This window comes from Dipteris shenzhenensis, chromosome 24 (assembly GCF_047967505.1).
Source record: "Dipteris shenzhenensis isolate YYH24624 ecotype China chromosome 24, Dip_SZ_1.0, whole genome shotgun sequence".
Lineage (NCBI taxonomy): Eukaryota > Viridiplantae > Streptophyta > Polypodiopsida > Gleicheniales > Dipteridaceae > Dipteris > Dipteris shenzhenensis.
The window spans coordinates 48,204,857-48,232,289 of NC_141619.1; the positions used below are offsets into that span (position 1 = coordinate 48,204,857).

At 44.7% G+C, this 27,433-nt stretch overlaps 1 protein-coding gene across 1 annotated transcript in view; it reads right to left on the bottom strand.

The window, feature by feature from the left end:
* The window catches only part of LOC147886702 (ARM repeat superfamily protein), a 296,797-nt gene that overhangs the window by 148,437 nt on the left and 120,927 nt on the right, over nucleotides 1-27,433 (bottom strand). Inside the window, exons 15-23 of the mRNA XM_087395638.1 lie at nucleotides 11,259-11,407; nucleotides 11,042-11,175; nucleotides 10,899-10,956; nucleotides 3,142-3,239; nucleotides 2,922-3,012; nucleotides 2,637-2,702; nucleotides 2,419-2,478; nucleotides 1,998-2,084; nucleotides 1,640-1,868 (exon numbers count right to left, since the gene is read on the bottom strand). Coding sequence (XP_087251764.1) covers nucleotides 1,640-1,868; nucleotides 1,998-2,084; nucleotides 2,419-2,478; nucleotides 2,637-2,702; nucleotides 2,922-3,012; nucleotides 3,142-3,239; nucleotides 10,899-10,956; nucleotides 11,042-11,175; nucleotides 11,259-11,407 — 972 coding nt within the window. The remainder of the gene's footprint in view (nucleotides 1-1,639; nucleotides 1,869-1,997; nucleotides 2,085-2,418; nucleotides 2,479-2,636; nucleotides 2,703-2,921; nucleotides 3,013-3,141; nucleotides 3,240-10,898; nucleotides 10,957-11,041; nucleotides 11,176-11,258; nucleotides 11,408-27,433) is intronic.

Here is a 27,433-nt window from a genome sequence, read left to right on the forward strand (position 1 = left end):
CACACACACACATATGAGTACCAATGCATAATGGGGTAACTCCCAATGTGACACGTGGCATCCATAGGACACACTAGACTAAATCTCACACTAGGACTCACTAGAACAAACCAAAACTAGCTCAACTTGACTCCATTTCCTAACACCCCCCCATGGAGGAAAGATGAGTGAATACTAGAATGGAACCAAGAACAGAACACAACAATGATGGTCATCGAACTATGCAATGACGGTCTAGAACTAGACATGGCTCCCATTTGAACTCATAGCCAAGTGAGCATGGCTCAGAGGCTGGCAAGCATGGTATAGACTCAGAGGCTCACCTAGCATGGCTCAGAGGCTCATCATGCACGATGCATGACTAACTCAGAGGTCTAACATCTTGGAACTCACATGCCAAGCCTAATAAATAGACCTATCAAAGCCAATACATGGCTCCCACAGTACATCCCCCTCTTGGCTCCACAGACTATTGAGGGACATGGAGCCACACATGACAAATATAAAATCAATAAATCATTTTAAGAGGACTATCCAAGGCTGAAAACCTTTGTTGGCACCTCAAACATTCATTTTAGGGACTACTCGAGCTAGTGAACCTTTATTGATCCCAATCATAGAAAATAAAAATATATTTCATTCATTTTATGCGTACCAAGGGTAGAGAACCCGTAAATGACCCCAAGTAGCTGCTGCACATAAGAGTGCACATCCCAATCCGAAGAAGTATGTAAGTGAAGAATATGGCAAGAATGCCCCGAATGATATATCAATGTCGGCCCTGAGAGCAGCTACAAGGAGCAATCACATGATGACTCTCAAAATGTCGCGATGTGAGTCACCAAGATCGTAGTAGAGCCTCAACTTTGAGCAATTACACCCACATTCTTTATCTTCGTAATCTTTTGAGCACTCCGTACAAAGTTGAAGCTCCTATGACAACTCATATTGACCCTTCTCATGGTTCTTGGTGAAGCAACTAAGCTAACTCCCATTGCAAGCAAGCACAACAGTGCCACCACTGCTGCCCCAAACCTGTCCCAGGTTGGTCGAAAGTCACGTTGACTAAAAGTCAACTCCTTGACGTTTTTGACCCGAAAGTCAACTCTGCGTTTTTGGACAATGTGTTGTGTTCTAAAGCTGTCTGGCAGTATTTTCTGTTGCTGCAGCCTGTAGGCAGCATGCCACAGGTTGGGGATGCCCGTGACAGGACCTGACAAACAATATGTAAACTTGAAAGTTGATATTTTACAGCTGTATGTATTTGTCCATCTTTAACAGAGATACATACAACTACCCAACAGTTCTTCAAAGAGATTACAGTCAAACGTGAAACTGTTGTTCCAGTACCACATGATAGGCCCTGACATAGAAATGTACAAATTTCTGGAATACTGCATGCCAAAGGAAAGGCATTCTTCTAGTAGACTAAATGGCAGTTGCAAGACTCCATCAACGTTGCTCCCTTGAAAGCAGTAAGGTTTAATCGATCGCACTGCAGAAAGAACTAAAATTTGACATTGGTAGACAAAATCACATGATGGACTAAACAAAATATCTATTTTTAAATGCACTTGACTGCCAAGTACCTATAGAAATAACGGACCGCAGAGAAGAGTTTCTAGGGATAAGAGCTTACTGTGCAGATTGTTCACTAGTGTGGCCACCATTCGCTCTACAGCAAAGACTTTAGGCGTAGATTGGGGTGTTGACCCACCAACCGTGCTTGCCACAGTAGCAGCATTGCCTGAGACAGTTTGACCAAGGCCACTTGTAACCCCCATCAAGGATTCATTGGAAACTTGTCGCAGTGCAGACAAAAGCGAGCACACTGCCGAAGCACTCATGTAAGCTGAACTCTCAAACAACTGTTTGCACCCATGCAGACAAAGAAAATGAAGGTTAACTGATATGATCAGAAAATAATGTCTGGTCTCTTTACAGGTAATTTCACTAGAAATACAAATGCAGAATCCAAATATCTGTCTCAAAGGTACCTGAGAGTCCAGAGTTGATAGAATGTTGAAATCACTTGATTGTGTACCCATTTCACGAGAAAATCGAGGAACAACAACAGAAACCTCCTGTAGGAGACAAAAGCCTTGAGTTTCTTTTATGCATATATTGCAATCAACATTCATACCATGTGAGCAACATGCCATTACAACATTGAGACAAATAAAAATGATATCAGAGTCTACAGGTGCTGTAGTACTAGGGCATATTTACCAACCCATCAGGCAGATTAAGGAAGAGCATCTCTCAAATAAAATCTTGCCAATATCCAAACTGCAGTTAAAATTGTGTTCATCTGACAACGCATATGGAAACCCCTTACAATCAGAGATGTATGTTCCTTGCTAGTACCTACCTGGAGAACTTTTAATGTGTCTGCTGCTATCAATCGGAAAGCGATACCTGAGTGGTTGCATGTGGTGAATGAATTATGCGATCAAGTGAAGCTAATGTCTCCAACACCTAGTCAAAATTCTACATCCATAAGGATTCAAACATTCCTTACCACTATATTTTCTAGAAATAAAAGAAAACGTTCTATATTAATTCCAAAGGGGTTTTTAATCAAAATTTCAAAGAGCACTAGAGATAAGGAACACAAAATAAGTTGAGCTGTGCACCAGTGTCCAAGATGACCCCAAGACACTGTCAAGCCTGTGCGCAATGTTGAATATTGTTCGGAGTGCCTTTAAAAACATCAAGCAAAACAAACAAGTACCAAAAGAAGAAGCAGATGCAACAGGTCAATGTAATTGCTGTCAATTTAAAGCTCATAGTATAAATGGTAGACTCATAAATAAAATTATCTTTCTCAAAGAATTTCTGCAGACTTGAGGACCAGCATAGTCAAATCAAAGGAAGACCAAACCAGGACATTTTTTAGTCCACTAAGGCTTCCTATTCACCTGCACGTTTTTGGGTGTCAAGACCACAACCTCTCTTTGTTCAAATACCATATCAATGCGTTTCCCAGTAGGGGATATCAATCCACCAGTGCTGTTCCCAGATATACCAAAATAAAAATAAAATTAGATTTCCATCCAACAAATACAAGATACATCGCCACAAGACACAGTTGCTAAAACAACTTCTTCTGGATTCATACCACAAATTCAACCACACAACCTTGTTTTTTCTGAATCAGTTTGAGACACAAGTGCAAACTTGCAAAGTGATGCCAAAAAAGCATTCAAAGGCTCCACAGCACGAAGGACACCACAAGCCTACATAGCAGAAAGCAGAAAAGTTAGACATGACCTTCACAGTGACAAATAAGAACCCTAAAATCATCCGAGCACAAGACTTCTACACACTAGTGCAATTTTTTTCAACATCTGGAATGACATCGACACAAAGGAAAAAAGAAATCAAGTACAAGGTTGACTACTAAGGACAAACTTCTTGTGTTCATGTGCATTCATTATAGACCAGCCATGGACTGGTCATGCATTGTATTTACAGGGAAAGCTTTCATTTCAAAAAGTATATCTGCAGTTGAGCCTCCTCTTTGCATAATCTTTTCTTGCTTAGTTCTAGGGCCCAGGAAGCTTTTGGTTCCATTGCAAACTGTATAGGGGTATAAAATTATTAGTCTCTTGGACGATTGCGGAGGAGAGTGCCATGTGGTGTACAAGAAATATCCCACGTACGAGAAGTCTTGGAGAAGTCACGAAGCAACGGTCATTGCATTGTACTTAAAGAGAGCTTTCATGTCTTCTGTTTATCCCAGGGCAAAGACACACAAACCCAATTCCCCCCCCCAACCATAAATATATATGTTTGTCTTTTGTTTCCAGGGATTCCTTTTTTCAACATATACAAGGGGATCCCTCCTAGATGTGAAGGGAACTCCAAAGACACAGTCTCTGTCATGTTGCACAAGGTAATCTAGATTCCAATGTCTATTGTACTTTACAAAAACAATAACTGCTCCCAGACTCTTTCTTTTCATCCCATTTGCAATCCATTTTGGATAGTCCGCAATGATATGCCCAAAGTGCTTGTAATGATTGCCCTTAACGTGCTTTAACTTTGATTTTTTCTTGTCTTTTTAATTCTGTCTCATCTAGAGACAACAAATCTGTGACTTCTTGTGTGGTTGTACTTCTAAAATTCTACCTTGTCATGGCTTGCAAAAGCTTGCTCATTTGCAATAGGGTTAGTGGCTAAATTTGGAGACTTTACTGCTCCATGCTTTTACTTCTACTTCAGAAGGACAACACATCCTACTTGTGGTTGTCATGCATCTTTTTCTATTCAAAGACAAGAGGACAATTTTTGCTTCAAGGCACAATGACTCATAGAAAGGAGAGGTTCAAGAGCATCAATCCTTTTCATGGTAGACAGCACCCTTGTGCAAATGAAGCTTCTCATGGCTTTACAAGAGTGGGGGAAACCCAAACTGTTTTCCTAAAGGGAAGCCTCTGTACACACGTAATGTTTGATTATTCTTGTTAGATTCAGGAAGAAACTCCCTGCCACATCATATGGACCACGTATGTTGATTGAATTTCAGGATGGAAATTGCAGAATTAAAAACTCAAGAGAGTTTGTAGGATAACGGGCTTTACATGCTTTATGCTGAGCCTACAGTTCAGCATGCTTTGGCTGTGTTGAATTCATCCAAGAGTGCAGTTTGGCATACTATATTTGGAGGATATCTCAATTTAGAGTTTGGATTTCTTGCACAAATGCCAAAGATACCAATGATGATCTATGTGCAGTGTGTTCTTGCAAATCCATCCCGTCTATCTTTTCCAAAAGATGGCTCAGTACAAGCCACAAAAACGTTTAGCAGCTTGTCCACAGTGATGTATATGGTTCATGAATATTCCTAACTATGGAGAGACACATGTTTTCACTCTTACAAAGCTTTATGACAAGAGAACCACACAACAATAACGACAATAATAATAATACAATGGTGAGACTAAGGGCTTCGTAGTCTGCAATCCCACTGTTGGATGCATCAATATCAATCAATATGTTGTCTTTCAGAAGAGCAGCCCACTCTCATGCCACATCATAACGACACTCCTTTATACATTGTGATTTGAATTTGAGCATAGTGAACAGCCACTGTTACAGTAGATGTTCTTGCTTTAGATGTTTCAGAATTGCAGCCATATATTCAGGATGGCCCTTCCCTTGATTTACAGGATGCACTTGCCATGCAGCCCATTGTTGGGGCAGCAAGAAGAGGAAAGAGACTACCAAGATTGTATTACAAGCCCAATCGATACAGCAATGCATGACCTTTTTTGGGAAGGATGAAAAAAGCCAGCAAGCATGCCAATGCTGAGGTCAACTATGCATTATTGAAACCATAAAGGATGCTCCCAGTAAGCCTCAAACACATCAAGATGCACAAGGAAATTCATCAGGCAGAAAGCCGTGGAGTATGAGATCTATTACGAAGTATGCCAATTGGAATTCGTTTTTCATCCACCTACATGATAAAATACAGATTGGACAATGGAGACTTTCAAGGACTGCCTTGTTCCAAAGGCTATATACAAAAAGAGAGATTGAATATGAGGAGACTAGTGTTCCAACAACGATCCTTAATCCAACCCCGCATAGCCAACACAGAGACCTTACAAGTGGTATAGGAGCTTGGGTTCAAACAAACACGGTTAGAAACTTGGGCTGCTGTTAGGAGATCTTATGGATAGCTCACATAATCCACAGGTCAATTCCCAGATTGACAGCTTATATTGTGTGATCCAAGATTCTTGAATATTCCAAAGATGTCAGAAAAGTCATGTATTTACGTTTTCGAGACGACTTAGTAGGTCTAGAGCTGGATCTCGAATCTCAGATAATCCTCCTAAAAGCTGATGACACCTTGTCGTATAAAAAAAGCAATCTCCTATGTGTCAAACATTCAAGTTATTTGTGGGATGGATCATTCAACTCCAATTTCATCAGTCATCCATCTATAGTCACCTTTGTCAATTATCTCTCTATCACGTGATAAGCTAAGATTCCAATAAGAAAATCAGTTTCCTATCTTCTAGGTTCAGCCTGAATCCTTAATCCAAATTTCATGCGTTCTTGACTTTTGTGATTCAGCAAGACATCAATGGGGAGATTTAAGCTACTTCAATTTTGTTGTATAAAGTACTGCAGAAGCGCCAAAATGAAGACTGTGTTCCGCTTAGCTTCAACAAGGGTTCCCTCTATCCCTGACAACTTGAGGAAAGTTTAAAGTTCTGACTCATCTAAAATATACTTAAGATAGACTTCTTCTTCCAAGGAAAAGTTATCACCTTTACAAAACTATGAAGATGCTCAATGTGCCGAAGTGGTACCCAATTCATGGCGCCAACATGTGGTTCTCCTAAGTGGAATCACCTCAACATCTATACTAGAACAGGCACATCGACCAAGGTGTGATCTATGCTTGTATCTATTTCTTGGCTCATCTATGCATCTTAGACTACCACAATTTTTGAAATCCCAAACAAAGGCGACATTATATGGGGGCACACCCTCCAATTGCATTTGTTTGAAGCAGTCCAACGCTTCCCTACCAAGTCCATGTTTTGCATTTGTGCAATTAGTCCACTCCAGTTGACTAAATCTCTAAACTTAAGGAGATCGCATGACGAGGTTCCATCTCTATGAATGCTGCCCTCACATCAAGTCTCATGTTCTTGATACAAATGGATGTCTTTCTTTTGGTCAATATGTATTTTCATCCCATTGTCTTTAATATGGCAACTTAGAACATGCTCATAAATGCTTACTCTAATGGACTCTGCCCCTTGTGTGCTGTGTCACAATTAAGTTTGGTGTGTGTTGGCAGCTATGAACTCTATTTATGGATCTCCTGATCAGCTACCGCAGGGTTCGCCAATCTCAGAGACTGGTTGGCCAATTCCATGCCCGCTTGGCATATAAGGTCATATGCCTGCCTCAAAGTCCCAACTGAAGTCCTCAAAATCAGGCACAAGGAGAGTGAGGAGAAGATGTGATACCTTCAATATATCTTGGTTTGAGTCTTCACAGTTTGGCCGTAGGAGTTCCAGCATGTGTGTTATATATCTAGATGAATCCAGGAGCATGCCCAAACTCATCCTCTAAAAATACAACACATAGTGCAGTTTCAATCTCACAATAGTCACTCATAAGATTAAAAACCATAAACTCTATCACCTTTAGCAGGGACTAGCTACTATGACATCCCCCCTAATGTCATCAGCAGCCAACACTGGCTGTGCTAATATGAAGACTTTTCTCACAGTAGAAGGAACTAGCTACTATGACATCCCCACTGACGTCATCACCAACAATCGCTGTGCTAATATGAAGACCCAGCAGTCTTCTAAAGAATTTAATAAACATTCTTTCTTTCTTTCTTTTATCTTCACTTTTCTCCCAAACTAACAACTATCTCCCAAACACTGTCCTCTTGTAAGGACTCAAGAGTCAAGACATTGTCCAAAGCATGGTGTCCAGTCATAGATGTCCTAACTCAAACTCCCCATTCACTAGGTCTGTTTGGGAGATCATGTCAGCGGAGAAGGCGTGCCGCCCTTCCGTCAACCACGCAATCATGCCCCAAGTGAGAACTCATCGAATCCGGCTTATCCGTGCAACCTTCCTAGGGAAATACTGTCAAATCCCTTGGGCAACCCCATAGGCAATGCGAGATAGTCTGGATATCCCTTGCTGAGCAAGAATGGCAAGTGTCATTTACTCGCATCTGTTCCAACCAAGGGCCGACTGGGAGGCCTCCATGTGCCATGAGCCGGAAGAAACAAGAGATCTTCCTTGGCTGAAGTCTGTTGGTCCATAGGTGTGACTAGAAGGCACTTATAAACTCCTAAGACACCTGCTGCTCAAGCTAATGTCTAGCTTGCGGTGAGGTACAACGAAAGGCCGCCTACCAATAGGGTGGTAGTAAAGTGCAAGCACAAGACACAAGCTACTAGGCAATCAGACATAACTCTGCCATTTGGCCACGTAAGTGCTTGAACACCCAAGGGTCATCTCTAGTTAAGAATGAGCATCTGAGGGGACAATATAGAGAGAGTAACCAGCCTATGGGAGGAGAAGTTGATCCGCTCTACCACTAGGAGAGGAGTCCACCTAACATTGGATGGAAAATCTCCGATGGAAAGAGCTGGGTGAACAACATTGCTAGGGGAACACCATTGTTGGGATAGCACGGGAGAGAGCCACAACTGTGGGAGCAGACAAGTAGGAAAGAAAGAAAGAAAGAAAGAAATTTTATTAAAGGTCCACGGAAGGCCATACATGGCCTATGGGACACAAAATCATCCGAAAGGAAAATACATCATCAACGATGCGCCAACTAGGTGGCCTCATCGTAATACCGCTAAGATGCCAAAAATGGCTACAAAAATCCTAGGGAGAGGGAGAGGAGATTTGAGAGTGGTGAAGGAGGGACTTGGACTAAGTTACGAGCTGGCCACCTTGTAAAGCTGTCTTCTCTTATGATTTATCTTTTTGAAAGTCTCTGTCTTGGCCAAGTGTCCTCGTGGACCTCTTACGCTTTGTCTTCGTCGTTTCCACCTAGTGTCCACATCGTGAGTCTAAGGCATCATGAGACTAAAGCATTTCATAGCCACGCTCTCATGGAACTGTTAAGCATTCTCAATGCTTAGAGAAAATTAGTAACCAATGAAGGAGTCACCTCCTTGCATAAGCAGCCCTTGGCTGACGGTAATACTTCTTAAACTGTCTCAGCCCACCTTTCAGAGCCAACCTTTCAGTAGACATTAAGACTCCAGGTGCATTGCTTCCGTCAGGTCCGTTTCTTCTGTTTTCTTCACGTACCCCAGAAGAGCGTGATGCTTTGCTGTCTCTTGTCAATGCCATTATGAGTGCTCAACAATCTCTGTTGTATTTTTCACAATGTGAAGCTCTCTACCTTTACAGTGGTGTATTTTCCAACACAATTCACTCGAACACAGTTCGAGTAAATACATTGATGTAAAATCACCCTTGAAGTCATGAAATTGACTGTCGAATTTCTTCTTTAGCTTGAAAGTGCCTTGGAGCTATTCAAAAATGTTTCGAATAGGGGTCAATAGCTTGAAAATGCCCTTGCAAAACTTATATGATGTGGGAAGGCTTGGGACAAAGTGATTTAGGAGGCTTAGAAAGGCTTTTACGATTCAAACATGGCTTGTGCAAAATTGTCCTTAGAGTAGGGGTTTGTACAGGGTTTATGTAATAGGGACTTGGCTCTTTGAACAGACCTACGAGCTCTGAACTTGCATTAGTAGAGGACGTGGAGGGTTGAAAAGAGCCTCCAAGAGTATATTGTAATAATAATTTGTAAAGAAGTAAGAAACCCCTTTTACCAGACTGCCACGTGGAAGTAGATGAGATGAGAATAATGGGTAAGCTTTGCAAACTTGCAATGTGTCAAAGAAGCTGTCGCATCAGCTCATCCTCTTCACCCTGTGTCTGAGAAGCTCCATCGCACATCGCCCAACATCCCTCAACCTATGCTTAGCCAAGCTTGAAATTGGACTGCGCTCATTTCAGACCTTTGAGGTCTTTTACTGGCCCATGGTACTGAGCTACTGTTGCAGCTTCTCCAGAGCCCATGCAACTGTCTGGTTTATGCTTTGCAGGTCTGCCCTGTGTATTTGGACTGTGGACTCCAGCCTCTCACCTCATAAGACTTTGAAGCCCTACAATGCCATGACTTCTGCTGAGTCCTTGCCCAGGTGCCACGCCATCTCCCTGACTCAATCACCCTTCTTCAGAGCTTTCCAGTCTTAGACTCCTGTCAGGTTGCGGTATCCTCTACATGGGTTGATGGTGCTGTCGCTCAGGTCTCCAGGCTCTGATCAACTCTCCACAAGGATCATGTAACACCTTTGAACCTTTTTTAAATGCCGCTCGTAATCGGATTGCTATGCATTCCTTTTCTTCTTCAATCATAAAGTTGTAGTCCCCACATTTACTCTGTGTTGGTTGCTGTAGGACCAGTGACCACTCAATCTTAGAAACCTCTACTGGTCTTTTGCTATCTTGGTCACCGTGAGCTGTGAAGCTTCTTCGCAAAATTGCCACCCTACCTTCTAGTGCCTTCTCTCATCAGTTGCTCTCGTCTAAGATGCCTCAACTGTAGCAAGCTTGAAGAGAAGTCGAACTACATCTGCAATCTTCATCAATTCAGCCCTATTGCCGTGACATGCTCCCCTGATTTCTTGAGGTTGATTCGATCTACAAAGGGATTTGTGACCTTAAGCTTGCTTTCAAACTCTTTCAAGCTCTTTGCAAGAGATGGAAGGTCTTCACTCACCTCTTGCCTTGCCTCTATGTGCTCACAGATGAAAATAAAGTCATGAGCTTTGATACCATATAGAGAAGGATACATAAGAGAAGAGGAAAAACGGATCGCACAAAAGAGACCACACCAAGTGACCTATGAATGCACATCTATCATGGAAAAGAAGAGTATTTAACAATTGGAATAGGGCTGTCCCATATCCTTTAATGTCACTCAACTTACATACACCATGAGATCATAACTCTACATATTTTAACAAAGGCCCTGAAATAACAGCTGGCTGCTGTTGTAGAGAACTTCTGCTCCTTAAGGGCACAGGTTCTTAGAGAGAGGGATGCGAGCAAAATATGAGTTGCCCATAGCATAGCGAAATCACACCTATCTGCTGCACAAAATCTGGACTCCACTGCTGAGAGTTCACTTCTACATGGCATGGTATGAGTGGGGGGGAAATTCCTCCTAGCCTCAAAGGAAAGTACAACTTGAGTTCCTTGTTTTTTATTGTATCAAAGTACCACACGGAACAACGACATGAAACCCAAAGTTCGTGTGGTTTCTCATTTGAAGAATTGACATCTGCCAGACTCTGATAAAAGCATCACACCTGAGTAAAAGCTTGGTATCCTTTCAAAATTTCAAGCACTATGGCTTCCCCTTGAGACCTGAGGAAAAAGAATTACCATAAGCATGCATCATGTTGACATACAAAAAACAGTAGTAAAGCAATAAACTTAGCAGTGAATTTACCTGGAAAGAATTAATGAGAGAGCATCAAGGAGAGTCTGCCAAACTGAGTTGACAATAGCGACACAAATGAACGCCAACTCACCACCCTTGCGCAATCCTAATGTATGGTCGGTCTCACATCGGGGAGAATCAAGCTGCAAACCATGAGGGAGTAATGTTTACATGCATGTTAACTCAGGCAGGTGGCTCATATATTCAATTCATTTTCTTAGCTTACCTCTCCCGCATCTATTGCTTCATCTGTCAATGTAGCCACAGTGAAAACAACCCCCAAGAGACCTTCAACTGCCAGAGTAATGGCATGTGCCTCACTTGCAACTACTACCGCAGCCCCACTTGCATCATATTCCATGCTCCATTCAACTCCTACGATTCACACATTGAATGCACCAGTACAATTTATCATTGCACGCTACAAAATGGACCCACACACAAACAAAAAGTTTTACCAAATATATTCCAACGTGCTGACTAGATCAAAATCCATTACAACAGCCAAGGCGACGTGGACAACCCGCATGGGTCAACAAACCAAAGCTGCTCCAAAGTGGTTCAAAGTCCACGCGTACCACGGATAGCCCGCTGCAGGTGCATGCAGCCGCCACCTCAGAAAATCTCACTTGAAAATTGCTGCAAATCACGACCAATTCACAGCGAAGTCGCACTTAATGCCCACTGCACAGATTGCGACATCTCGGCACAGCACACAGAAGCAACAAAGCCGCTAGGTGACACACACACGACAGTTGCAACGCGCAGACCTGATCTTGCTCTAATATCATGTAGGCGTACAGAGAATGAACCACGTGGCATAAGGAGTGGGCCAAGAGCGGGGTTCCCAGGTCCCCCCCCCATAGCTGCTCACAAAAGCTCCAGAGTCTCCCGAAAAGCCCCGGGAGGGGATGACTATGGAGGGCTCAATGGATTAATAGATTCAAGGTTCTTCTAAGGACACAAGTGCTTATTGAAACCGGCCTTCAAGAAACTAAAGGGAAGTAATCCTCGTCTACTCAGTCATAAACCTCATAAATTGCCTCAATGCAAGCTTCAATCACTTAACAGTACTTAGAAATAAACTTCAACAACAACAGTGAGGAGGCTAGAATGCCCCTGCTCCATGAAAACAGTACACAATACACCCACTGGCCCCAAATGCCTTGGCGCCCCTTTTGGTATTTATTTAATGCTTCTGAATGGAAATGCTTTACATCAGGGACTCACCCCTGCACTGTTCCGCTCTGCAAATCCTCATCTGTCTTCTGGGCATCTGATCCAAGTGCACCACTAGAATCCAACTGGCAAGGCAATCTTAGGCATCCACTTCTGACCTAACCCAACTAAAAGGCATCCAAGCATCCAAACCACTAGCAAACTATACCCAAGCAGCCTCAAGACTTTCAAATGCAACATACTGGCCCTCTGGCCTTTCCCTAGGCACACCCTTTGCTTCTTAGTGCTCATTTAAGCCTGTGGGGACCAGAAAGGACTCCAAACACAAGAAAAACACTGCAGCTAACTACAAAATGAGAAATAACAATAAAAAAGAAGGCAATAACCGAATACCCGCTGTCCGTGGCAGAGGGGCGAGCTCAGTCCTCGTGCCTATCCCCTAACCAGGATCCCAACAAGGTGCAGGTGTCTGAAGGCAAAAGGAAGGCAGGAAAGAGCTGGAGAGGAACACAGGCTTGCAGATCTGTCCCAAAAGCCTCGACCTTGGGATCCGAGCCTCGAGCCTCGCTTCTAACCAGCCACAAATCACCTCGGCATCTGTGCCTGCCTCAGGATGTGTGCCAAGAAGTCCGTACAGCAGCCTCGGAAACTGCGCCTCAGGTCCGTACAGCCTGTACAGATCAGTACGGCTTTATAGAGTTCATTAAATGCACCGTACACTGCCTCGGTTTGAGTGCCAACAGCTAGGCTGCCTCGATTTGTGTGCAAGAGCTGTAGGAAGAGCCAGAGCAGCTGCAAAACAGCAACAAGAGCCAGCCAAAAAGTCGAAATCAGCCTAGGGTGCTTCTGCTAGGCCTGGAATGTTCTAGGAGGGTGAGGGGAGAGAGATGGTAGGTGGGAGAAGGGCATGCACCTGCATGCATGACATATGGCCCTCATTAAATTCCTAACCCACCTAACCAAGGACAACGTTGGTTGTCCTTGGGCCCAACTTCTAGACTCCTCTCTCGTGCCTTTCACTTGCCCCTAGGACCTAGTGGTACACCTAGACTTTGCCCCTAGGAACTGCTAGGAAGTTTGCACTTCCTCTAGCCAATCCCTCACGGCCAAACTATTACTAGAATTAACCACAGTTAACCCTGGGTTAAGCATGGGTTGAAATACAAAAATACTTTACATCACTTTTCACATCCCTGTGACACTTATAGATGGCAACCCTCCTTTGGACACGTGGCAGCAGTGCGGGTCTCCCAGATTTCCTTTGTATTTTTCGTGGACCACTCCCAATACATGAGGGTGAAGGCCACCACCTCCAACAGTCTTCCATGATGATCAAGTATGAGGTCGCACATGACAGACAAGCTGCCTATCAATCTCTTCCTATGAAGAGGGTGGGATTTTATGAAGATTAACCTTGAAGCTGCCTTAAGATTTAAGGATGGCAACCATAAGAGGGGAGGAACCCTAAGATATGCCGAGCTAAAGATCCACCTAGTATCCATAGAGCAAGATAATGCTAGCCACAATAGTCTGTGACGTCCACAAGTGCAATCCCTGTATCCCCTGACCCGATATAGATACGTCATGACCTAGAATGCTGCATCAAGCTACAATGGAGATGACCCAAAATCAACCTGGATGATCTAGTGAGGAACCAACGGCTTGTTGCGACTCATCCATGATAGCATCAGAACCTGTAGAAGCTCCACATGTGCCCAGTCTGCATCTGAGAGATCCAACCTCCAACAAGAGCTGCCATACATCCCTATTAGTCGCACCAAGGAGTCAAACAGGAGGGCCTTGGTCCGAGGGTCCTCGAAGTGTGAGTGGAAGCACTACCCCTCTAGCCTCGCCAACGAAGTATATCCTCTGCTCAAACCTGCCTACATCGCCAATCTCATCGTAAATAAGGGCCACAAAAAAAACCCTCTGTAAACTTCCTCGTAAAAGACAGCAAAGACACTCTCATTTGCTCTCCCTCTCTCAATAGATACACTAGGGCCCAGGACAATCGTCGGGCTGGCCCCCCCCGAAGGTTTTTATTCATCAAAGAGAAAATGGAGTACATGAGTTCAGCGTGGAAGCTGTTCATACATAATCCAAACGTGAATAAATCATTACATGAGCTCTTAGGCTCTCTTTCTTAGCAACAAGCCACTTGTCAAACTCTACATAGCTTTCCTAATTACATGCCACTAAGGGCAACTCTAAAGTCTTCGAAACACTTGGTCACGCGAACCACCTCCTAAACTCTTGTTAGGCTCCATTGCGCTTAGGAAAATAACTCTTCCTAGTACCTGCAACAATTAATTAAAGCGCACCACCATGGTACCCATTAATTGTTAGCGCTTTACATACAAATAATACACGGTGGGTATCCCCACTGAACACATGTGCACACATAACAATATAAAAATATATAATTATTCTCTGCTTGACTGAAGTTAACACCCTTGATCATAATTACGCGGCTTTGACCAAGGGTCATGCCGCCTTAATTATAGTCAAGTATCTCCAACTGAAGTTGGCACAACTCTCCAACCGAAGTTGGCACATCTTGGTTAACCGCAGTTAACCTTCTTTGTATAAACCAAGTCTTCTTGACCAAGATCAGGTTTACTTGACCGAAGTCAAGTATCTGTGACCGTAGTCAATTCTTTGACCAATAGAAAAACTCTTTTGACCATAATTAACCCATATCGAAAAACTCTTTAACTATCATCAAATAAATGGTCAACTGTACTTTGACTTAGGATATTTACATTGTGGTGACATCCCCTCAGCTTCTATTCAGTTGACTTCAACTGAAAAGCTTCCTTGTAAACATCCAAAAGCTGTGGATGATCGGACAACATGTCTTCATCCATCCACTTGGCATCCAATGCCGTATAATTCTTGAATTTTACAAGGTACCTGTAAAATTCTTTACCTTGAGGGCCTTTGCGTATGGTATGGTACACGATCTGCTTTGGCTGAAGGACCTCCTCCAACTCATCCACTTCTGGTGGATCCTCTGATATCGCTTCTGCAGGCTATGGCCCCTAAAATTTCTTTAGAAGACTCACATGGAATACATTGTGAATCCTCCATTGCTCTGGCAATGCTAACCTGTATGCAACCTCATTTATTCTTTCTATAACCCTGAAAGCGCCATAGTACCTGGGAGATAACTTTGCATACACTTTCTCTTTGCTTTTGAACTTGCGGAGCCTAGCTTTCTCGAACTTTAAAAGTACCCAATCCCCTTCCTTGAGATCTAACTGTCTCCGATGCTTATCTGCAGCTCTTTTATGCTTCTCTTGAGACATTTCAATTGCTGTCCGGACTTGGCTGTAAGCTGTCTAGAGGTCTCTCACAAACTGTTACAATGCATGATGCGGGTGAATCAATTGATATCACACTCTATAGTCAGGCTGTTGGATGCCTCATTTATCTCTGCAATACACGACCTGATATTCAGTTTTCAGTTTCTCAGGTGAGCAGGTATATGCACAGCCCAAAGATTATGCATTGGCAGGCTGTAAAATGCATCTTTCGTTACTTGCAAGGTACAAAGTCTTTTGGCTTGATGTTTCCCAGGGGGGGTGACTTGCAGATGCATGCTTACAGTGACTCAGATTGGGCTGGAGACTATGATACTAGGCAGTCCACCAGTGAGAATTGTTTCTTTCTAGGACATGCTTGCATTTCTTGGTTGAGCAAGAAACAATCTATAGTGGCTACCTCCTCATGTGAAGCTGAGTACAAGGCAGCTTTCACAGCGACAGTTGAATGTGTTTGGCTGCGTCGTTTGTTTGCTGATCTTCATCTTTCATTGGAGGGTCCTCCTCCGATTCTCACTGATAGTTGAGTGCTATAGCAGTGGCAAAGAATCCTGTGTTTCATGCTCGCACAAAGCACATTGAGGTTCACTATCACTATGTTAGAGAGAAGTTGCATGCAGAAGAGATCAGTATGATCTATGTGTCAACACATGACAATGTTGCAGACATCTTCACCAAAGCACTTCCACGTGAAAAGTTTGAGGCATTTCGCAGTGCCCTGAACTTATCTCCTTTTGGTGATTGATCATTTCTTTGTACATGACATTGGCACTGCAGGGGGGTGTTAGAATTATTATTATAATTTAGCAGTGACCAATGTAATGTAATAAGTAGGTTAGGGGCACTTTTCCCTCCTTTAGAGGTTTTTCCCCCTAGCCACAGTTAGTTCACTAACTTAGACAAAACCTATCCCACTTCTTGTATTACTCACTTCTTCTATTGCAAGCACTACGTTCAGCTCTTTTGCTCTCACACTCTCTTTTCTAACAAGCAGTACTACATCATCTACGTACAATAAACTCTGAATCAAGGCTCCAACAAGAGAGCATCTAGCCCCCCCACTGTCTGCATAAATGTCTCAAGCTCATTGATGCAGAGGCCAAACAAGGTCGGTGAAAGACAACACCCTTGTTTGACCCCGATAGTACTCATAATCCCCTCAATCTAACCAGGTCCTATCCAAACTCTGCCTAAGACTCTCTCATAAAGTGCCATGACAACCCAAACGATCTCCTGGTCATAATCCAACTATTATGTGCATGGATCGTATCTGACATGTGCTAAGGCAAGCAAGACTAGCTCAAATAGCCTGGGGAGGCTAGGGGCTAGGCACGCGATTCTCAGGTTGGGTTGCAAGGGTAATGGACGAGTTAGGGTTCCTGCTAGTCTTAGCAGCACTAGGCTCGAGCCTCTATAAGAATCCCAAGAGTTCAGTTTCCAGTCATGCAAGTTAGAGCATGCTTGGCTCTTCCTTGCTTATCCAGATCCTGGACCGTGTTGCAGAAGCACACCTACTTTCTAGCGTTGCCCGGATCCCTAGCGCAGTCCTGAGGCCGTATGTGCGCCTCCTGGTGGTATGGGACACCTAGGTGCTTGTGGACTCGTTCAATGTAGACGTTCATGCCAGCAGCCCCAACCTGTGGCTCAGGAGGGATGTTCAAATCCTACGGATCTTGGACCCGTGAGCATCCTAGTTGGGTGGTCAGCTTGCCTGCTCTTTCCCTTGTGGTTCTATGATCTGTTGTTTGTGCTTGTGTGCAGGTCCGAATCTCCAGGAGTGATCGTGGTTGTGTAAGTTGGTATCCAAGGCAACTTTGGGAGGGAGATTTAGTTGTAGGAGAAGGCAATCTTGCTTCGCTCTTCCAGGTATGTGAAAAATTCGTTTTACAGTCCTTTTGGCTAGTGACTACTGAATTTCGTCAGTCAGGTGGAGATGGAGTAGTGTCTGTATGTGGGAGGATGAGTCCTTGCTAGGTTTGGGATTGGCGCATGTTAAGAAAGGGAGGATAGTCAATTTTCGTTGGAGAGGAAAGGGCTGATTTGAGCAAAGATTGGCGCATGGACTTGGATGGAGTCTTTAAGGCAATTTTTAGGTTTGGAGGTGCAAACTGGTTGGGGGAAGTGGTTCAGAGTGGAGTTTCCTCAATGGCAATCCCATATGTGCTCCACCAATTCAGCGCCTACCCTGAGAGAATGGATGATCACAAAGAGAAACCATGTTTTCGTTAGAGTAACCCCCAAGGCAAGCATGTAACATTGGAAGGCTTAGCTTTTTTCAAGAACTAGAGTACCAATTTTAGGACAACGGCTCAAGATTTACCTATAAATATAGGCGCTTTCTTGCTTAGAGGCATTCAGCCTAGGATTTGCCAGGCACCTATTGGGTTGAGCATTCGACTTGCCACTTTTTGCACACCCTACCTTCTGACACTCACACGCCTTTTTCTCGCCATTCCTTTTCAAGCTCACTATTGTGTCATGTGATTGATCTCCATTGCATCCATGATCTCTTAGCTGTCCGGGCTATTCATTGTCTTGCTGGTTCAATCACCTATTTGTTTCGGGACAGCCCACTGGCTGTTTGGACTGCCAGGCTATTCGGCCAGCTGATTGACCCTTAGCTCTGCCAACCAGCAGTTCACTCAGCTGAGTAGTACTTCGTGCAGCTGCCAACCAGGTCTATTAGCCGTCCTGCTATCTCAGTTGCCGACTCGCTTGTGAGCCAGCCGCCTCACTCTCCAATCCAATTTTGGCAGGACTATAGCTGTACAGCCTTCTACCTCTCTTCGAGTATTCGTTGCTGGTTTTTAGCATGGCTGATGCAAACAATCTCCCTCAGGTGGACCACCTTATGGCCAATTCTAGCCAGCCCTCCCAGATGTCTAAAAGAGAAAAAGATATGGACAACTATGATCTTTATGAAGATCTCGTTACCAAAGACACCTTCAACAAATTCCTAACTGGCTTGGAGGCGAAATCTGAGCTATTGAATTCGAATCATGAGCAGATGTTTCAGCAGGTCACTGCAATGTAGACTCATCTTCATGCTTTGACTCACATGGATGCAATGCGGGCGCAGGTCCACTAAACCTATTACTTGGAAGGAAGATTTGAACAAGGCTTTTCATACTTTGAAAAATTGTATCAAGACTCAGGAGTGCGCCTATTCTAGCGTTGCCTGATCCTACCCGGCCTTATGTGTTAGAGACCGATGTGAGAGATTATGCCATTGGGGCAGCATTATTCCAAGAGGGTAGACCTACAGCTTTTGAGAGTAAAAATCTAGATAATACTCAATATCATTAGCCTACCATGGAAAATGAACTTTATGCAGTAGTATATGCTTCAGGTTTGGAGACATTATCTGTATGGTTCCAGATTTGTTGTATTGATTGACATCACTCAATTAGATATTGTGTGAAGGGGATGATTTGAGGGGCAAGAAGGCTAGGTGAGCAGAATTAATGCATGACTTTGATTTTGAGATTCGGTGTATGAAAGGTTCTTTGAACAGTGTTGTTGATGCCTTAAGTCGAATTAAGATGGTAAATGATTTGTCATTTACCAAGATATACTCTGACCTAATTCAATCCTTGAGAGGGCTTTGCACAACTGATAGTCATTTCAATCATTGTTGGCAGAAGGTCCAGGATGGGAGCTCAATGACTGACCAAGACTCGGGCATTATGCCACCTATTGTCCAAGCAGTAGGAGGTTAGTGGATGACACTCCCGGATGTGTCAGATCTTCCATCCAAGATTCTTCGGGAGTGTCATGATGGACCCAGTGTTGGACATCCTGGAGTACATAGGACTCTGTCTCTTGTGAAACATAGGATGAGAGAATTTGTTTAGAACTATGTAGTAGGTTGCCATACTTGTCAAGTGACACAAGCTGAACGCCTTGGAAGCGTGGAGTTCCTACAGCCCTTGGAATCTTGGGTAATAAATGGGAAAGTATTTCTATGGATTTTATCATGGGATTGCCACAAACGGCAGGGGTCATGATTCCATATGGATTGTCCTGGACCACTTGACAAAGATGGCTAGATTCCTACCTACTAGATCAACCATTACAGCAAGCCAATCGCTCAGCAGTTTAGTGACCAATTGTTTTGTCTGCATGGGTTGCTTACTGACATAGCTAGTGATGGGGATTCTAAGTTTACGAGTGAATTCTGGACGTTTGTTTTTACAAGTTAGATACCACTCTTAGTTTGAGTTCCTCTAAACATGCCCAGTATGATAGCCAGACAAGAGTTGTGAATCAACTTCTTGAGGATATGCTTCAGGCATACGTTTCCAAGAGGCACTCTTCATGGGCAGAATATTTACACGTGGTTGAATTTTCTTATAACAGTGCAAAGCATTCAAGTACAAGTTTGAGTCCTTTTATGCTTATTTACGGGTTTCAACCTAAATCACCAAGGGAATCAAGAATGATGCTACTAAGACATTCTTGCAAGGCATACAAGAGATGTTGCAGTTTGCCAAGGAGTCTATTAGAAGTACCCAAGATAGGGACTGATTTTATGCTAACAGACATCAATCACCTAGAGAGTTCTCTATTGGAACGATCGTATCAGTGTCGCAATAAACTTTTCTAGATTTTGCCCAGTGTTTCATCTAGAAACACGTTTTAAAAATGTGTTATACGTGAATTATATATAAAACACAAATAATTATCTTCAGATTCTCTCTCTCTGAAAAGACCTCTCAAATACACACATACACACTAAGCACTCTCAAAAGAGTCAAGACACAAGTGACAACCTGTACCAGGACGTTTCACCCAATGCACTGGAGTTTCGCACGTTTTGGCAAAACGTTTCGTCTAAAAACATTTCTAAGTGTTTTGCCTTGGCGAAACACGGTTTTTGGTGACACTGGATGGTATATTTGTGTATTCCCAAGGAATACAACAGCCTAAGTATTGGACAGGTTAGGAAATAATCCCCCAGATACTGTGGTCCATTCAAGATTATCCAAAGAATTTACCAAGTTGCATATCAACTGGAATTGCCTCCCAATGTAAGAATTCATCCAATCTTTCATGTCAGTCGACTAAAGGAAGTACTGGGTGTAGAGATTGAAGATTTGACCTTTGTACCGCACGAACTAGAAAGTATTCTTGGATTTCATGAACGTCAAGTTAAAAATAGGACAATCAGCTTGGCTTTCTCTTACAGGACCTCAGGTTTTCTATGAGGGACTTGACTCCTCTCGGGCCATTTCGGTTCGACGTCATCGGGTTGAGTTCTACTCGTTGGATGTGGTTCCACACCGTCCTTTTACAGCTGTACATGCCTCTGTGGATACTTCTTGGGAGATTATAGCGAGCATAGCAGCCTGGCATATCTGGAGAGCCAGATGCACAGAGGCTATGGAGGGTACTCAGGTTCATCCCTCGCACACATTGGCTAGTATCTGGACAGACATCGTACACACTCTGATGGCCGTATGGACGGGTATGCAGGGGGACTCCCGTGCAGCCTCAGCTAGGAGGGCTTCTTTCTTCAGGGAATGGAAGGATTCTCCTTTCTTCTCTGAATCTACTACAGGGTTGAGATGGCACTTTCAGCCTTAGCCTTGGTTTCTTTCCACCTCACTCTGAGGGGTTTTTTATTATCCTCATGATTTCATGATGTATTCCGCTTTGAGCTTGCTCTCGCGGGTTTTTGTTATTACTTAATAGAAGTCTTTTTCACGAAAAAAAAAAAAATAGGACAATCACTGAATACAAGATTAAGTGAAAGGATCGTGTCGAGGGGGACTCTAATGGGACGCATTGACTAACCTTCCCTAATTTCTTATAGACTCAAAGGTGAGTTCTTAGAGGAAGGGGAGTATCTCATGTGCATAGATCGTATCTGACATGTGCTAAGGCACACAAGACTAGCTCAAATAGCCTGGGGACGCCAGGGGCTGATGTGAACAAAATGAGAGCAAGAGTGAGTAAGAGAGTGAGCTGAACGTAAGTCTGCTGAATAGTGGACTGAAATAAAGTGAGTACAAAAGAGAAGTGTGGGGTTTTGTCTAAGTGACAAAACCCTATCTTATCCACTAACCGTAGTTAGGGATTCTTAGGGGGAAAAACCTCAAAGAGGAAAAAGTGCCCTTACAATACATTGGCCACTGCCTAGAATATGATAATAATTCTAACACCCCCTTGCAATGCCAATGTGGTGTACAAGGTAGTGATCAATCACCAAAAGGAGGTAAGTTTAGGGCACTGCGAAATGCCTCAAACTTCTCATGTGGAAGTGCTTTGGTGAAGATGTCTGCAACATTGTCATGTGTTGACACATAGATCATACTGATCTCCCCTACATGCAACTTCTCTCTGACATAATGATAATGAACCTCAATGTGCTTCGTGCGAGCATGAAACACTGGATTCTTTGCCACTACTATAGCACTCTGACTATCAGTAAGAATTGAAGAAGGACCCTCCAATAAGAGACGAAGATCAACGAACAAATGTCGCAGCCAAACACATTCAACTGTCGCTGTGAAAGCTGCCCTACTCAGCTTCACATGAAGAACTAGCCACTGTAGATTGCTTCTTGCTCAGCCAAGAAATGCCAGCTTTGCCCAAAAAGAAACAATTACTGCTAGCGGACTGCCTGGTATCATAGTCTCCAGCCCAATCTGAATCACTGTAAGCATGCATCTGTAAGTCACCCCCCCTGGGAAACATCAAGACATATGACTTTGTGCCTCGCTAATAACGAAAGATGTGTTTCACAGCCTGCCAATGTGTTGTCTTTGGGCTGTGCATATATCTGCTCACCTGAGATACTGCATACTAAATATCGGGCCGTGTATTGCACAAATAGATGAGGCATCCAACAGCCTGGCTATAAAGTGTGACATCCATTGATTCACCTGCATCATACATAGTAAGCTTCAGCCCCAGCTCCATGGGAGTGGCTATAGGCTTACAATCATGCATGTTGAACCTATCCAAGAGCTTCTGCGCATACTTGGATTGACACATAACGATGCCACACTTGTCTCAATCCAAGTATGCCCCCTCTGCTACCCCCTCGTTACCCCCCCCCCTACCCCTCGCTACCCCCCTGCTACCCCCCCGCTATCCCCTCTGCTACCCCCTCGTTACCCCCCGCTACCCCTCTGCTGCCCCCTCCGCTACCCGTCACTACCCCCCCCTACCCCCTCTGCTGCCCCCGCTACCCCATTGCTACCCCTCACTCAGCCCCCCCAAACCCCCCTCGCTTTTTTTTTTTCCACCACCGCTCACAACTCCGACCCTTTTTTTTTTTTTGGGTTTTAAATTTCTTCTTCTTCTTCTTCAACAGCTGCAATCCCTTCTTTGCCCACTGCTATCTCTCCCATAATGAAGGGAACAGGGGGATGAGGACAGGAGACTAGGCGGGAGACCCTTTGGTCAAAATTTGCATACGTGTGGAGATGGGGAAGGGGAACGGTGACAAGGCGAAACCACAAAAGCAACTCAATCTGGAGGACTTCAGCAAATGCAGCAACCACAACGGTTTGACAGTGGACAGCACCGCGGCCCAAAAGAAAGGGGCCCACACAAAGCCCATGCCGCTCACCACATCCTCAACCTCTATGGTTACCAACACTATTTCACCACCATTCCACCTCATCATCTACACCACCTCTCTCCTCCCCCTCTCCTGCATCATCATCACAGGTCTCCTCTCTAGTAGCCTCACCACTGGCCCCACCAGCCATGACTCCACAGTACTTTCCCCTCATATCACCTCTACCTCTCAGTCAGCCACCCTTCATCACCTCGTCCGGCCTTGCTACTCCTACATACCTCTCCCCCGCCCAGATCATGCTGTCCCCACCCTCAGTACAACCTCAGCAGCCCACCTTCATTCCAACCCCTCTTGAGATCCAGTTCCCACCTGGACCAAGACATCTTAGGCCCCCACCAAATGCTTGGGACTCCCTATTGGCTGAGATACACAGCATTCGGGCCCGTCAAGCAGAGCTGACACATTACACCCAGGAGCAGGCCCGATACACCCAAGAGCAGGCCCGATACATACACGAGCAGGGCACCCTTCTCCAGGGACTCAGACACGACATCACACAGCTTCGAGAGGAGCTCGAGACCCTCAGAACAGCGCCTTGAGGGACCCCAGTCACAGAGATGGAGGCACAGATAGCCACGATACAGTCGGCTATAGCAAAGACGACTAGATGGGTGGATGTCGCGAAACGAGAGCCCGCAAAGGCAACCGTTTCAGCCGCCATACAGGAGCAGCAGCAGAGGGCTTCGAAGGCCCTCAACATCCGGATACGAGGGATCACGCTAGACTGGCGCGTGGGCTTGCGCGCTCACTCCGGGTTTGGAAGGACGTCTATAGCCAGTTGAGCCCAGGCGAGCTGGCAGCAGTAGTAGGTACGACATGTGGGATCCAGGCTCGACGAGCGGAGATCGATGCTGCCATTCCTGCAGGTTGGAGGATTCCCATGATCACCAGACAGCTCCTCCTGGGAGATGATAGGTGGCTAGGGCAGTTCACACCCCGTGGCATTCCTTTGGTGGTTGCAGGCCTTTTCTCGGACTCCTCGATTCACTTCTTCTCCGTCGCCGATGGTAGCCATCTCTAGAGTAGAGAGGCCGTGATCGACCCCCAGCTTCCTTGGCAGCGCCTTCGCATCATAGGGCTGCAAGGGAAAACGTGGCATATAGACCCCCTGATTATGCAGGACCACGACTGGAGACTCCGGATTTTGGGAGGGCCGCTCCTTGACAGAGGTGGAGTGGGACCCAGGGGAGTGGCGCTGGCCACCACTGGAGACCTCAGAGAACCTACCCCCTTCTTCTCATACAGTGCGCGTACTGGTAGGCGTGCTCTTGGGGCTCTCCAGCGCAGGCTACCCACACAGGCACATAGTTGGTATGCCCAAGGGATATCTCTGGTTTTTCTTCGCACATTCTGGAAGACTCTTTGGGCAAGCTCATAGCCGAGGAAGACTCTTTGGATGGTGGCCCACAAGGGGCTACCAGTTGGCAGATGGCTAAGGCAGATGGGGCAAGAGGGGCACTGCCAGATGTGTTTTCAGGAGTCGTCCATGAAGCACTGCCTTTGGAGCTGCTCGCATGCTCAGACAGTGTGGAAGGGAGTCATGGGGATCTTAGCGAGGGCTGCATCCGAGCTAGGACCGGTCACTTGGGGAGCCGTTTTGCTGGTGCAGCACCGAGATGGGACATCACTTGGCTTATGAGTTCTCTAGGCAAGATCCATTTTTCTTCATCACGCAGGCCACCTGGGCATACATGGACAGCTTCCCTTGGCATCTGACAGAGACAGATGCAGGAGCGATGACTCGACACCCAGTTTTGGAGATCATAGGAAGTATTGTAGGCTGGCATATCTGGACTTCCAGATGCGCGTAGACCTTAGGAGATCAGGCTTCTTCTGCTACCCAGACCCTAGCGAACATTTGGAGCACGATCATTCACACGCTCAAGGGTCAGTGGGATCAAAGCCAGGGGGAGTCCCGGGCAGGGAAGGAGAAGAGACGGCGCTTCCTTCGCGACTGGGACCATCAAGAGCTGTTCTTTCAGCACTCTGCTCAGACTCTTCAGTGGCATTACTCCCCCCCACCGTGGCTGTTTGTCCACACTCCGATTATTATGCCCTGAGAGGCTTGTAATTATTATTTTGTTACCACGGGCTGTATCCGTTTTGTGATTACAGCCCATTGGCCTTTAGGCCCTCTTGTACTCTCATTTTCAAGCAATATAACTAGCACTACTTTTTGCGAAAAAAAAATAAAGAGCGGCAGAGCAGAGGGGATTCCTAGGGAGCATCGCGTATGCATATTGTGCGACTGTCAGGAGGTTGAGTCGGAGGAGCATTTTATTTTAAAGTGCCCAGTGTACTACGAGATCCGAGGTCGCTACCACTGCCTATTCAGAGACAGCTCCGGGCTCCTTTCCAAATTCCTCGCTTACCCAGGTCAGAGATGCCTCGCGGCCTTCATTCACGAGGGGGTTCGACACAGAGAGTACTTACTCAAGCGACGGGGCTTGGCCACATCATCAGACACCTCTCAGAACAAGATCACAAAGTTCTTCCCATCGAGTGACATTGATCGTCCAGTCTCTAGCCGCAGACGTGACAGAGACCCCAACTCGACGACCGCACCACGACACACAAGACATCGAGGGGACACACAGATCACTCTGGGGGACCTCCCATCATTGTTTAGACCCGGGATACGTCCCACCGGAGTCACGGTGGCTCTAGTCTTGCGTCGAGCCTCATCCAGGAGACCGAGACGCACAGCACCCCTTGATGGGCGCCAACGTCCCATCATCGGCTATGCACCAGCCAAGGCGACATGACATACGGAGGATTCCGCTCCGCTCTAGTCCTTTTCTTTTCATTGTTATATCCAGATGTATTTGATTATGTATGATCAGACTTAGGATTCAGCACGGGTGATGATGCTTGTTTCAGTAGCTGCACCCTTACTGTGATTTGTATCAGGTTTTCTTTCAGTCTCATAGACCCATCGATCTTCCGAAGACTCTAATAAAATTTCTCTCTTTCTTTCTTTCTTTCTTGTATAAATTCGATCCCCAAATAAAAATTTAACATGCCCAAATCTGTCACGTCAAATTCAGCTTTCAACTTAGCTTTGAAATTTGCAATTATTTCCTCATTTGACCCTGTGAGCAGCATGTCATCTAAATAAAGAATGATGACCAAAATATCCCCCCCATCATTCTTGATGTAGAGGATACTTTCCGTGGGACTATTATGTAACCCCTTACTTGCCAAGAATGCATCAATCTTCGCATACCATGCAGGTGGGGCTTGTTTCAACCCATATAAAGCTTTGTTTAGCTTGCAAACCTTAAGTGCATTGCCAGAAAGTTCAAATCCAGGAGGTTGTTTGACATAAACCTCTTCGTGCAAGTCCACATTAAGGAAAGCTGTTTTTATGTCCAACTAATGGACATTCGAAACAAAATTTGCAGCCATGGCAATAACTGACCTTATGGTTGCCTCTCTGGTATATGAGCTTTCTTTTGCTTCAGAAAGCCCTCTTTTCCTTGCTTTGAAGAGTGAGCTACAAGCCCTCCAAGTTTAGCTTTTCAGTTTTGACAGTTTTGGACAAGTTTTTGAAGATGATGCTACATAAAATGCTACTCTAGCATTTGAAGCTTTCAATAACTTCAGTACAAGTGTGGATTCAGTTTTGTTTTGACTTGCTAGACCTGGTTTTGATTGGAAAATTTTTATTTCATCCACTTCTATGAAGCATGTAAGAAGAAGCATCATTATTTGAAATCTAGTCACTACTATTTGCTACATTAAGTGCTCATATTTTGGAAGTCTTTCAGTTATTTTTGCCTTGTAAGAGAGATAGACACTGCCCAATATCTGGGTTAGACCCTCTCATGGCTACCATATATAATCTTGAGAAGTTCAACGGAAAGGGCTTCCATACATGGCAAATGAAGGTGAAATTTGCATTGATGCGGGAGAACTTATGGGGACTTGTCAAACCTACTCCTACCACTTCTTCTACAGCCTCCAATGCTGGAGAATCCTCAACACTGACACGACCAGCAAGGGATCCAGCAAGAGAAGAAAAGGCATATGGTATCATTGCTCTTGCTTTGGCCGGGATGTAGGAGCAAAAGTCTCCTCATAATCTATGCCCTTCTTCTGTGCATAGCCTTTGGCAACCAGCCTTGCCTTGTACCTGTCAATGAACCCATCTGGCTTCCTTTTAACTTTAAAAACCCACTTGGTACCAATGGCATGCTTACCTAGTGGCAAATCCACAACATCCCAAGTCTGATTTTTCTCGCAATTCATTGTGCATTGCATGCATCCAATGCACATTATCCTTTGCTTCTTCAAAAGAGTCAGGTT